Consider the following 12240-nt stretch of genomic DNA (forward strand, 5'->3'; position numbering starts at 1 on the left):
TTTGGAGGGCACCCTATTAGTATCACCTATTTTAACTCATTTAACATCTGACAATACTTAAATTGTAGACATAGATATTTGGTTGATAAGTACAACTGGCACTTTATATAAACAAATTAAACAATTAAAATGTTATGATACATTTTTTAGAAACATTAAAGAAGGATTTGGAGATATCTTTTTGGAAAAAGAAAAACCAAATCAAACCAGGCTTCTAGATGCTCCATTTCAATCTTGAAATATGCACTGGATTTGAGAAAACTAAGAATAATCTCTCCATAAGAATAAATTTGCAAATGCACTAAATGTTACACTAGGTATTATACAAATACAAAGAACCAAGTTCTTCTAGAAGTCTGGATTATAGCACATATAAACACTACTTGCTATCAGCAAGAGTTTAAATTCTTAGAAAATATAATTCGGCAACCCTGGAAAGCAGTGCATAAGCAATAAAAATTACATCTATAAATGCTATCTTCTACTTTGGGGAGAGACCAGCTCAGTTTCATGAAGAGGAATAGAAAGGCCAGCTGTAAAGAGTAAAAAAACCAGACAGAAAAGCACATCATTTAATGGCAGCTAGCCTAGCATGTTACTCTTCCACTGTAGCCATAATACATGAAATTAGATTGTCTAGTAGCGAGAAGAGGCATTAAGATCCACTTGTCATAATCAATTTGTCCTTGATGCTAGGGTAGAGGAACTTGTTTTTACTATCCTTCCTTTCTATTGGCTACAGCTACAATGCCTAGAAGACTGGCCCAAAACTGACTATGTACCTGATTATGAAAGGAAAAAGGAGATTAAGATGTTTCACAGTCTAAGTGGGAAAGAGAAAGATTTGTCGGTGTGGTTTTGTGGGTATGTACAGGAAGTGAAAATATGTAAAGATGCGAAGGAAGGTAGTATATAAAAGCTTGAGATACATACGTAATTTTGCAAATAAAATAAAAACACCTGCAAGCAAACCCACAGCCTAAGCAAAGAATAAGTTCTAAGAGAACCATATAGATTCCAAGATAGATATTTTTTAAAGTGTTATATGTACAACATATTTGAACCTTAGTGCTGGCTTTACATTTAGTCTTATTAAATTTTGTCTCCCAGACTTAGCCCACCATTCCATTCTAGCAGGATCTCTTTTGATCCTCCATTATCCAATATATTAGCAATTGTCTCCATTTTCTTATCGCATAAAATGCTCTGTCTTCATCTAAGTGATTGATAAATCAGCCACCTGCTATTTAACCTTTTTATCAACTACTTGTGTACAGTCATTGATGGCAAACTTATCAAATCTGCAAATGACATAAAACTGGGAGAGAAGAAAAGAAGATGGGAAAAGTCAGAGTAAAAAACAAACAAGCAAACCCCAATTGGCTAGAACATGGGATGCTTCTTTTTAGAAGAAATTTAAGATGAAGAAATATAAAGTTTTATCTTCAGGTTAAAAAAGAAAGTAACTTCATAAGTACAACACTGAGGACATATGAACAACAGTTCATCTGAAAAAGTCTAGGGGTTTAAGAAAACTGCAAGCTTAATATGAATTGCCAGTATTATATAGTAACCAAAAGAGGTAATGTGATTTTTAGAGGTATCATGTTCAGGAATAGGAGGATATAGTCAACTCACATCTGAATTACTGAGTTCAGTTGCGGGGAGGGGGGGGACAACAGCATTGATAAGATGGAGAACGCTCATGATAATTTGACATGACTAATTAGGTTGCCTCCCTGGCACACACACACACACACACACACACACACACACACACACACAGAGCACAGAGAGCTGCCAGAGGTTTACCAAATCTGTTGGCCCCTCTTTGTTAATTAGGCAAGAAATGATCATTCCAAAATAAATCTAGAAATAATTTCTAGGAATTATGTAACATTCTGAGCAAGAACCTGAAGGACTTGGAAACAGTGGTGGTTTTCTCATTTCTCTTTTCAATTTAAGGCTAGAACTTTAGAAGAGAAGAGAATATGAAGAATAAAGTAGTTAAAAAGTTAGTGCTAAGGAAGACAATTTTGTTTCCTGAGTCATAGCTTCAGATACAGTAAACACTAATCATCATAGAAAAGACATATGATAAAGAATAGTCTTAACTTATCCTAGAGTTTATTATTATTAAGCAAATGGGATCATGTTAAGAGTGGTGATCACTTGAAGATAGCATTTTACTAAGCACATGTCATGCTAAATTAAGCTCATTAAAAAAGCCACAGAACTGCTAATTAGGATAATGCCACACACATATATACCTCTATTTCAGCAAGGCATTTCACAGTCTTTTACAACATTACATGAACAAGATAGAGAACTATGGGCTGAATGACTACATGATTAAGTGGATTCATAACTCATTTATCAACCATATTAATGGAATGACATTAACTTTGAGTAGAATTGTTAACTGGTTGGTATTTGATCAAGTAGAACATCCTTTTATCACACAAGCTGTATGTTTCTTACTGACATGTAATAATATGGTCATTTTTGTTCAGTTTTCATTTTGGAAGACCATGTCTAGAATTATGTCTCAGGGTTCTGTGTAAGCCTTGTTCTTTTCTATTTTTATCAATGACTTAGATGAAGGCATGATTAATATGCTTATCTGATAAGAAAATGGAGGCAACTGCTAATATACTGAATAATGAAAGGGTAAAAATAAAATCCTGCTAGAATGGAATGATGTCATGAGATCCCAGCAATAAAGTTTAATAAGGATACATATATGTATGTATGTGTATATATGTATAAACACACACACATCTCTCTCTCTATATATATATAGAGAGAGAGAGAGTGTGTGTGTGTGTGTGAGTGAGAGAGCACTTGCACATGTGCCCAGCACTTAGGTTTTAAGCTGTTGTTTTGTCCTTTATTTGAGAAGAGGACCAATGACCTCAAGGAGTGATGTTCTGACTCATGTGTGAATTGGATGTAAATGAGGCAGAGCCTCACTCTCTTCCAGAATCACTGAAGTTCATCAGCAAGACAAAAGTCAAGAGGACTGGCAGTGGCCTGGGATGCAGTGGATGGCCCTGACATCTTTGATGTCCGATCAAACTCCACAGTGGCTGCTTTAGCTGTCTTCATGGCCATTGGAAAAACTGTTCTCATTCATCCATTCTGCTGGGAGAAGTCTTTACATGCTAGGGGTAGATACCCTGCTGACTCACCAGCAGGTTTGAGGAGTACAGGTATTCAAGGAACATTAGTACCTCTGGTGTGAGGGCCGTTGAGCACTTTTCAGGGCTGTTTTGGTGTCTACCTGTCACCCAACTCTCACCTGCGGCTCCAAGATTGTAGCATGTACAATGGCCACATACTAGTAAACTACCTTGACAGACAGGCTAAACCAGGTTGAGGGCAACTGACTTAGGTTTAAGTATTAAACTGCAAAAGCACAAACTGGAAGAAATATGACTTGACAGTAATTCATATAAAAAAAAGTGGGGGAAGATAAGTTAGGACTACAAGTTCAATATAATTTTAAATTGCCCAGATTGAGTCAATGATTAACTGAAAGGAGACAAGAATACCAATGCATTCTGCAAAAATATAAAATATTTAAAACCAACTATGGTTTACCTTACTCCACTCAATGGTCAATGGGCAGAGTTATCAAATTTAGAGTATCAACAGCCAAGTTAAAGTTTATAAGTAGTCTAAGAATTGATTTTTAGCATCTTCTACTCCCTTTCCCACAACTCTACAGAAAGGGGGGATGACACAACATTGCAGACCATTTTGTAGTTTTATTTTAAGGATGTCATGAATATATTATACTTTAGCATTGAAATAAACACTAGAAAAAACATGTAACATTTAAAAATGAATATTGCCAAGACTAGATTTATCTAGAGTCCCTGAAGAAAACTAGTATTAAATATTGTGATCTTCCGGAATGTAGTATTTATTTTGCCAAAAATTATTACCTTTATTATAATGCAATTACCAGAAGTTAACTCTAAGTGTTGGTTCACGTCAAGGACAACATGATGAAAATACCAATTTGAATCTAAATGAATCCATAATCAGTGCTATATATAATCAAAATGAGCAAGAACTTTTAAGTTCCACAAAGATTTGACTTAATACTTTCAGTTAATCTTGCTATTTCTTAATATCCTATTAATTAAAAAAAAACCTCAGGGGCAGCTAGGTGGCGCAGTGGATAGAGCACCGGCCCTGGAGTCAGGAGTACCTGAGTTCAAATCCGGCCTCAGACACTTAACACTTACTAGCTGTGTGACCCTGGGCAAGTCACTTAACCCCAACTGCCTCACTACAAAAACAAAAACAAAACTCAGAATTTGGATAAAATAAAATATTTCCTTATATTACAAATTTTAACTCAAGCTAAAAAACACATACACATAAAATTTTAATTATATTATAGTTTTTTGTTTTGTTTTGTTTTTTGGTGAGGCAATTGGGGTTAAGTGACTTGCCCAAGGTCCCACAGCTAGTAAGTGTTAAGTGTCTGAGGCCGGATTTGAACTCAGGTACTCCTGAATCCAGGGCCGGTGCTTTATCCACTGCGCCACCTAGCTGCCCCTGTATTATAGTTTTTAAAAAAGCTAACACAATTACATGCCTATAGATGTCCCTTGTGGTTCTTCCCTTCTTGTTTTCTATGGCCATTTAGAATTGTCAGATTATAAAAGAAGCAAAACATTTTTTTCCAAAATGGAGAAAAATTACATTTTAGACTAACCTAGAAATAATAAGATGCAGGAAAACAGAAATTGTTTTCTCTTTTTTCTCTTACCTCCCCATGCAGTTGCCCCCCCAGAAGGTGCTGCAGGGGCTGCTGCTGCTGCTGCTGTTGTGGACTGTGCCCCAGATGAAAAGTCTGGTTGGAGGTCAAGAAGATCACTAGATGGTTTAGAAGTACTGAAGGAAAGAAAAAGAAGACTTTACAGTTAGTTTAGCATATTTTGAAGAATTATATATAGGAACATTTGTTAAATTTGACCAACACTGTAGAGCAAAGATGTTTTAAAATATAGAATCTAATTAAGACAGTAGCTGCACAAATTGGTTATTAAAATATTGTATTCAAGTACTCTGGAAATTAGAATATAAATTTGAATACAGCTGCAAGGTAACCCTATTCTCCTCTATAGTCACTGCTGTTTGGAGTAAAGCTCTTTCAACTATGTAGCATAAAGACTCCCTCAAACACCTTAACTTCATGGATCCTCAGTTTACTCATATCACATGACCTCATCCACCCCACCTCAACCACACAAAGAGAGGTTTATATCCTTGATCTTGCCATCGTTCATAAATATACCGTACTTCCATGTTCAGGAACACTGAAATTCTCTCATCTGATCAGAATCTATTGTTATCCCATCTCTGCTTTCCAACCCCCAAACCTGTTGTTTTTTTAAGTCCAGTGCCCAATTTTTACTTTATCTTTTTACCACCAACTAGTTACCAGGTGCCTTCCATGGAATACTTCCAGGTTTCAAACACTGTCTTGATAGCCAAGAGCTCCTTCTCCCACAGTAGACAATATGAATAACAGACTTTTAGTTTCTATACCAGTAATGCTGGCATAAAAAGTAAAACTTCTATACAAATAAAAATCAAACAAAAATATCAACAATTCACCAATAATAATTAACTAACCTGATGGGAGCTACTGCAGATGAAGTTGCAAATAGGTCAACAGGTGGGGATGTATCAATAGTTTTAGCTGGAGTAGAATTAGGAGATGTAACAGTTGTTGCTGGAGAAGACTGAAAGTAAAGATGTACAATATATAATACTCTAATAAGCATTTATACCACACATAAGCTAAAGCAAAACTTACTGTAGAAGTTTACCATTTGCAATGACAAGGAATAAAATTCAACATAGAATAAAAAATGGTTTAATTATTATTAGACTGTAAAGAAAGTCTCAAATTATAAAAGTTTACCAAACACTTTAAATCTAACCTCACAAAAACTTCCAATTCTATATTTATCACATCGTCAATGCCTAAAATCATTCCCTCATCAGAAAATTAGTTGAAAAGAAAAAAATACTAGTGGCTGCCAAAAACTTAAATATGTGAAGAAACATTTGAAGTAACTGCCAAGACACTCAGTTCACTTAATACACTCACCCCCGCCACTCTTTTCCCTTCCCTTCCTACACCTAAACCTCTAATGGGAATCTTCCTGCACGTCTTTAGTGTCTAAAAATCCAACTTACAAAACAATTCAGAGATGGCAAAGAATGACTCATAAGCATGATTCAAGTCACTGGCAGCTTGAGGATATCTTGTGCATATCCACCCACTAATCTGACACAACCAGCTGAAAAAGAACAACAAAGCCTATAAATCCTTTTTCTGGATTTGTTCAGTTTGAGGCAGACTAGGTAAATAGCACATGAGGACAGTTGAAAAACTAAATAAATACTTAAAGTTGTGGTTAGCCATCACACTAGCTCTGCTTCCTTTCATGAGGTAATTCTACTTTCCCATATTCTCAGAAGAATAATATCTATAGGAGGGGAGGGCCTGCCTGGTATCAAAGCAAGTCAGACACAGAAATCTCATTTCTGCTTAAAGAATTAACAGCACAACAAACACTTCAAGACAATGATCAAATAAATATATAACTAACCTAATTAAAAAAAACACACAAAACTAAACTCTTAGTATTTTTTAAAAGAAAACTACTCCAGAAAAAGGAACAAAAAGGTAAGTATTTGTGGGAGACACCTTAGCATTAAAAGTTATGTGCACAGTATATGTACAGAGGCAGTATATGTACAGAGTACATACTTGTTTCCAATCTACAAACTCTGTAACCAAGAATTCAGAATTAAATGGATATGAGTCTCAGTTACAGAATGCTTTAAGTAAAGAAACAAAAGTAGTAAATGGATTTCTGTTGTGCAAAATTCTACTCAAATCTTTTTTCCCCAAATAAGAAATTAGGATATTGTTCAAATACAAAATAATATCTTCAAAGTGATAGAAACTGATAAGATAAATCTGGTTTGCATATAAAAATTAGGCTATTTATGTAAAATTTCAGCTATGAGCATTAACATACCTGAATAAAACTCAGATATATTCTTCAACCATAGCAATAGGCTTAATATAGGCATACCAATATAAATTTAAAATGACACGTCACTTTTGTCACAACTCTTGTTACAATAGCTGAACAGTTATAAATATAACAAATACAAAAGCAGTTAAGAGCATATATAAACAGGTGGCTTTGTAAAGTAGCTTACTGACAGTACAGTTCTTGGCAGGATGCATGATAGCTGTGGCAGCTATGCAAAATTTTTGGACATTACAATTTAAGATAAATCAGACAAATTTCAATCTGATTTGACCAATGCATGACCTAGATTACAACAAATAATGTTAAAACTACGCAATGAACATTGTGGAAATTTTGTCATCCTTTGTCTATAATGCCAGAAAAATTTATATCCTGCTATTTAGCAGTTTTACCTATTAACAGTATATGCCATATAAGGGGCAGCTAGATGGCGCAGTGGATAGAGCACCGGCCCTGGAGTCAGGAGTACCTGAGTTCAAATCCGGCCTCAGACACTTAACACTTACTAGCTGTGTGACCCTGGGCAAGTCACTTAACCCCAATTGCCTCACTAAAAAAACAAACAAACGAACAAACAAACAGTATATGCATATAGATTAAAAAGCTCAAAATGTTCTAGGATAACAATTAGATTATTTATGGGGTCAACAATCATTAATTACAGAAAAAATAAACCCATTTCAAAGTATAGTGCTGATCAAGTGTTAGGATCCTAGATCATGGATCTAGAACTGGCAGAGACTCTAGAGGCCCTCTGGTCCAGAGAGTTTAAATGACTTGGCCAAAGTCACACAAAGTAGTAAATATAAGAGGCAGGACTTGAGCCCAGCTTCTCTGACTTCAGTCAGTGTTTTTTTAAATCCTGTATTACCCTGCAATAGGAACTTTTATTATGTTGTCATTGTACACTTACTAAATACTTACTGATGTCCTGGAATCCTTAATAGTAACTGACATTAATAAGTTTTCTTGTATCTGATATCTTAATCCAGGCATTTGAGGTGTCTAGCACAAACTCCACTATTTGAATGACAGAAATTTGTCAAGGATAAGATTAAATCATACAAAGTTCAGGATTCTTCAAAACTATGATTATGTAAATTTAGAGATGGCTCTTAGCTTATAAGATAAAAAAGCCAAGTAGGCAATGCTTTGCTGTATTATTGTTATTATTTTTCTAATGCAGAAAATAATAAGACTTACCTTACTCAGTGGAGAGGGAGCACCAGATCTAAAATTTAATTAAGAAAAATTTAAAAAGGAAAGCATATGAATATACACAAAACATTTCAAATAACTTTAAAAATGTCAAGATTTAATTTGCTTATGTGTAAACATGTAGTGTCCATGTATAAAATGGCATTTCAAAGCCATCCATTAGAAATACTAACTTTAGCATAAAAACAAAGTTGAGTAATAACATTTTCTAGGACTTCAAGATTTTCTATATTAAATTATGCTACCTTCTTTAACTATTATTTTCTTTGTTACTTTAGCAAATTATAGAGCTTTAGAGCTGGAAAGAACTTTAAAGATCTATTTTATAAATGAAGAAACTAAATAAAGCAGAGTGGTTGAGTGACTTGAACAAAGTAACAGCTGATTAATGCCGTAACTGACCTGATATTACTGGTTATAAAGACAATTTGAATTCATAGAGAACTATAAAATTTACAAAGTGCTTTCCTTGCAAAAATCTTGTTAATGATGCACTAAGAAGAATTTCTATAAAGCAATATCTTAATCTTATTTTCATTTTAAACATTTCTAAAACTTCAATACCCTACTTATCCCTTATTACATTTCTACCAGATCATAAAACTGACCATACTGAAACTGGAGAAGCTCCTATCTCAAATGTAGAAAAACTATTTTTAAAGCATATAAAAAGGAAAATAAAAGTGAACATTGTGATTCTGTGAAAACTTCATTTTTACATATTTTGAAAAAAGAGATAGCTAAGTGTTAAAGAAATTAACAAATGACCAAAAACTAATTAAGAATAGCGTCTACCAAGGTTTATTAATCAAGGCAGAAGTAATGAGAATGTTTCCAACCAACCTTTTAGAGGAACCATGACATAATTTGCACATGGTGATGACTAAAATCTCTGTCACCTGATGTTTCTATAATAAAACTGCTCTAGGACAAAAGAAAACTCCCCCTACTGTCACCGCATCTACTGTTTTCTCTTATACAATAACCTCAAAGCTTGCTCCTGGTTTAGTAAATGAAGATGAGGAGATAATAAGGCCGTTTAAGTAGAAGCATACACCTAGCAATAGTACTATTTCTAGCAAATGCAGCAAAACCACCAAAAGTCTAAAATTCCCCATATCATATGGATGTTAACAACAAGAAGCAGTAACACCAGAATATAGGATTGGGATTGTGAGGTACTCAAATGACAATTGGAGTTTGGTGTCATATAAATGTTTTAGGAAGAAAATGAAAAGAAATAGCCACTCCACAAAATAAACGGCAGTTTCTCTACTTAGGATTTGAAATATGACAGAGTTTAAAGTTTGGGCCATGAATTGTTTTTAGAGAAAAATAATAATCTTCAAATTGTTAATCTTACATGTAGGCAACTCTAGTATGACAAATGAGCCAACCCTTGCCTTGGATTGAATGAATCTCTGTTATAAATCATAGTTAGCCATTTATGTGTGTGTTAACATATGTTATTTCCTAGAAAAAAGGAGTGAAGTGAGTATGTTGGACTTCATTAGTGAACAGGTTATGACTAAAGAAGTGAGAGAAATGTTTTGGAATACTGTTGCCAAAGGGTCCATGTTTGTCATACTTACTGAAGATGACTGAGATTGAACTCACGTGATATAAATCTAATTGATTAACATAGGTTCCTTGAGGGCAGGAAGCCACAGATTTCTATCCATTTTTTCATTTATTCAGAAAGTATTAAGAGTTTAATATATGTAATATATTGGTCTAGGCCATGAAAAGAACTATATAGATGAATAAAAGAGCTTACAATCTAGAAAAAAAGAATGTGTATAAATCAATATTATACAGTTATCTGTTTTGTAGATTTTTATTTCTATATATATAGTCACCAAAGAAAAGTATAAAGTAGTATGAAGATTTGGAGGAGAGAGAAATCAAATGGAATGGAGCAAAATCAGAGAATACCTAGAAAAGGATACATGTAAGCAAGATTTCAACACCTAGAAATAAGGGGTAAAGAGTAGGCTAGAATAATAGGCTCAATCTAGTAAGATGAAATTCAACAAGGATAAATATTGAAGTCTTAAAACTGGATTAAAAAGATAAAGTTCAAAAAATATAACATGGGGTGTGTAAGGCTTAACTACAGTTTGATCTGGGAGCTTTAGTGGTCAGTATGAGTCAGAGAGAGACATGGCTGTAAAAACACCCCAACCCATCAAAACCCCAAACCCAAACCCACACACAACCCTCACTCCATCCCTCCAAACCCTAATCTAATTTTAAACTGCGCTATGAGATGCAGTGTCTAGAATGAGTAAGATACCATCTTGTACTTTCCCCCAATCAGGTTGTTTCTTAATTATTGTTCTATGTACCACATTTTGGGAAGGATATTGATAATCTAGAGAAAATGTAAAAAAAGGAAACAAGGATAGCTAGCAGACTCAAGAACATGGCATACAACCTTCAGTTGGAGGAAGTATGGGTGTTTAGCCTACTGAAGAAAAGATATGTGCGGCACAACATAATGATATTAAGTTATCTGTAGGGGTGTCAAAGAAAGAGAAATTAGACTTGGTCTGCTTGGACCCAGAGGGGAGAACTAGGAGCAATGGGTAAAAGTTTCAGAGTTTTACAGTTAATTCGAGGAAAAACTAACATTTCTACTTATTTGGGCATATTATGGAGGGGAATGTTGGTCAGAGATTGAGTAGAGACGAATTAGGTGAGCTCTCAAGGTCTTTCCTATTCTATAATTCTGTTTAAGAGGGAACAATTAAATATTTTGAACATAGAATCAATAGGTCTTCAGAAATGATTAGATATAGGGAGATAAGGAGACAATGCAGTCAAATATAAATCACAAGTTTCAGATCTAGGTGACTGGGAAAATGGTGATATTGTTAATAAAAATAGAGAATAAAGGCAGTGCAACAACTCAGAGGAAGGATAGCTAGATATGAAGTAATAAGACCTAAGTATAAGTAGTAACAAAACACTCTGTTGTCTTCTTTTGTACCCATTGTGTTCAAATTGTGGATGTTGTGGCTATCCTAGATCTTAGGAGGTACTTAGTTGGCCTCCCCAACCCTGTGCTCCCCTGTGAAAGATTTTTTGATATGGAATCCCAAAAGATTTCACTACTTTCCTGACCAACTAACTCCCTTGCTCCTCTTACCTGAACCAGGATTTTGTGTGTTGTATTTTTTTTGTATTTTTCAGTTTCATCTCCAGCCCTCTGACCATTTTTGTTGTTTGTTTGGTTTTTGGCTGAAAGGTGAAAGGAACCTAATTTGACAGTGGGCTCTCCTTTGGGGAGAAAAAGGGATCTCATTTACTTGAAGGGACATTTGGGGATGTAGTTTAGATTTTTTTTCACCATGGGTTTATTTTCTTAGATTTGGAGTTTGTGCAATCCTGGATCCAAACAACACTGGTTATGCAAATTGTATAAATGATTGCACATTGACCATAGGAGGTAAGTGGGTGGAGATCCAGGACAAGGAAGGATGAATAAAAAACCTTTCCTCAAAAACAGAAAAAAAAAAAATGCTTGTCTGGGATTTACTACTCGTATGACTTCAGACAAGTCTGTAAAATAATGGCATCTGAAGAGATGACCTCTAAACAGTTCTAAATATATCATTAGAAGGAACGTATTTATTTTTCCTTGGGGTTATGAGCATTTGGAATGATGACATCTATTTAAAATATAAATGTAAAATGTAAACAAGTGATGGTGGGTAGTATTTCAGTGTGTGATAACATTCTAGATCTAGCATTTGTAGTACAGGAATTTGTGAGTAAATGGTAGTGAACTTATGGTGTGTAATTCTAGCAAAAAAATTGTCTTCGTAAGTATTCAACGGGTACAAAATTTTACAACCTGAATGATGTGTTTTACAATTTTTTCACCATTTCACTGCATCATCTACACTGATTACTATGTCTA

At 34.6% G+C, this 12240-nt stretch overlaps 1 protein-coding gene across 1 annotated transcript in view; it reads right to left on the reverse strand.

Annotated features, from left to right (window-relative positions):
- Nucleotides 1-12240, reverse strand: part of SNAP91 (synaptosome associated protein 91) — a 160927-nt gene that overhangs the window by 49043 nt on the left and 99644 nt on the right. The window contains 3 exon segments of the mRNA XM_044000628.1: nt 4787-4911; nt 5656-5765; nt 8301-8328. Coding sequence (XP_043856563.1) covers nt 4787-4911; nt 5656-5765; nt 8301-8328 — 263 coding nt within the window.

This window comes from Dromiciops gliroides, chromosome 4 (genome assembly GCF_019393635.1).
Source record: "Dromiciops gliroides isolate mDroGli1 chromosome 4, mDroGli1.pri, whole genome shotgun sequence".
NCBI lineage: Eukaryota > Metazoa > Chordata > Mammalia > Microbiotheria > Microbiotheriidae > Dromiciops > Dromiciops gliroides.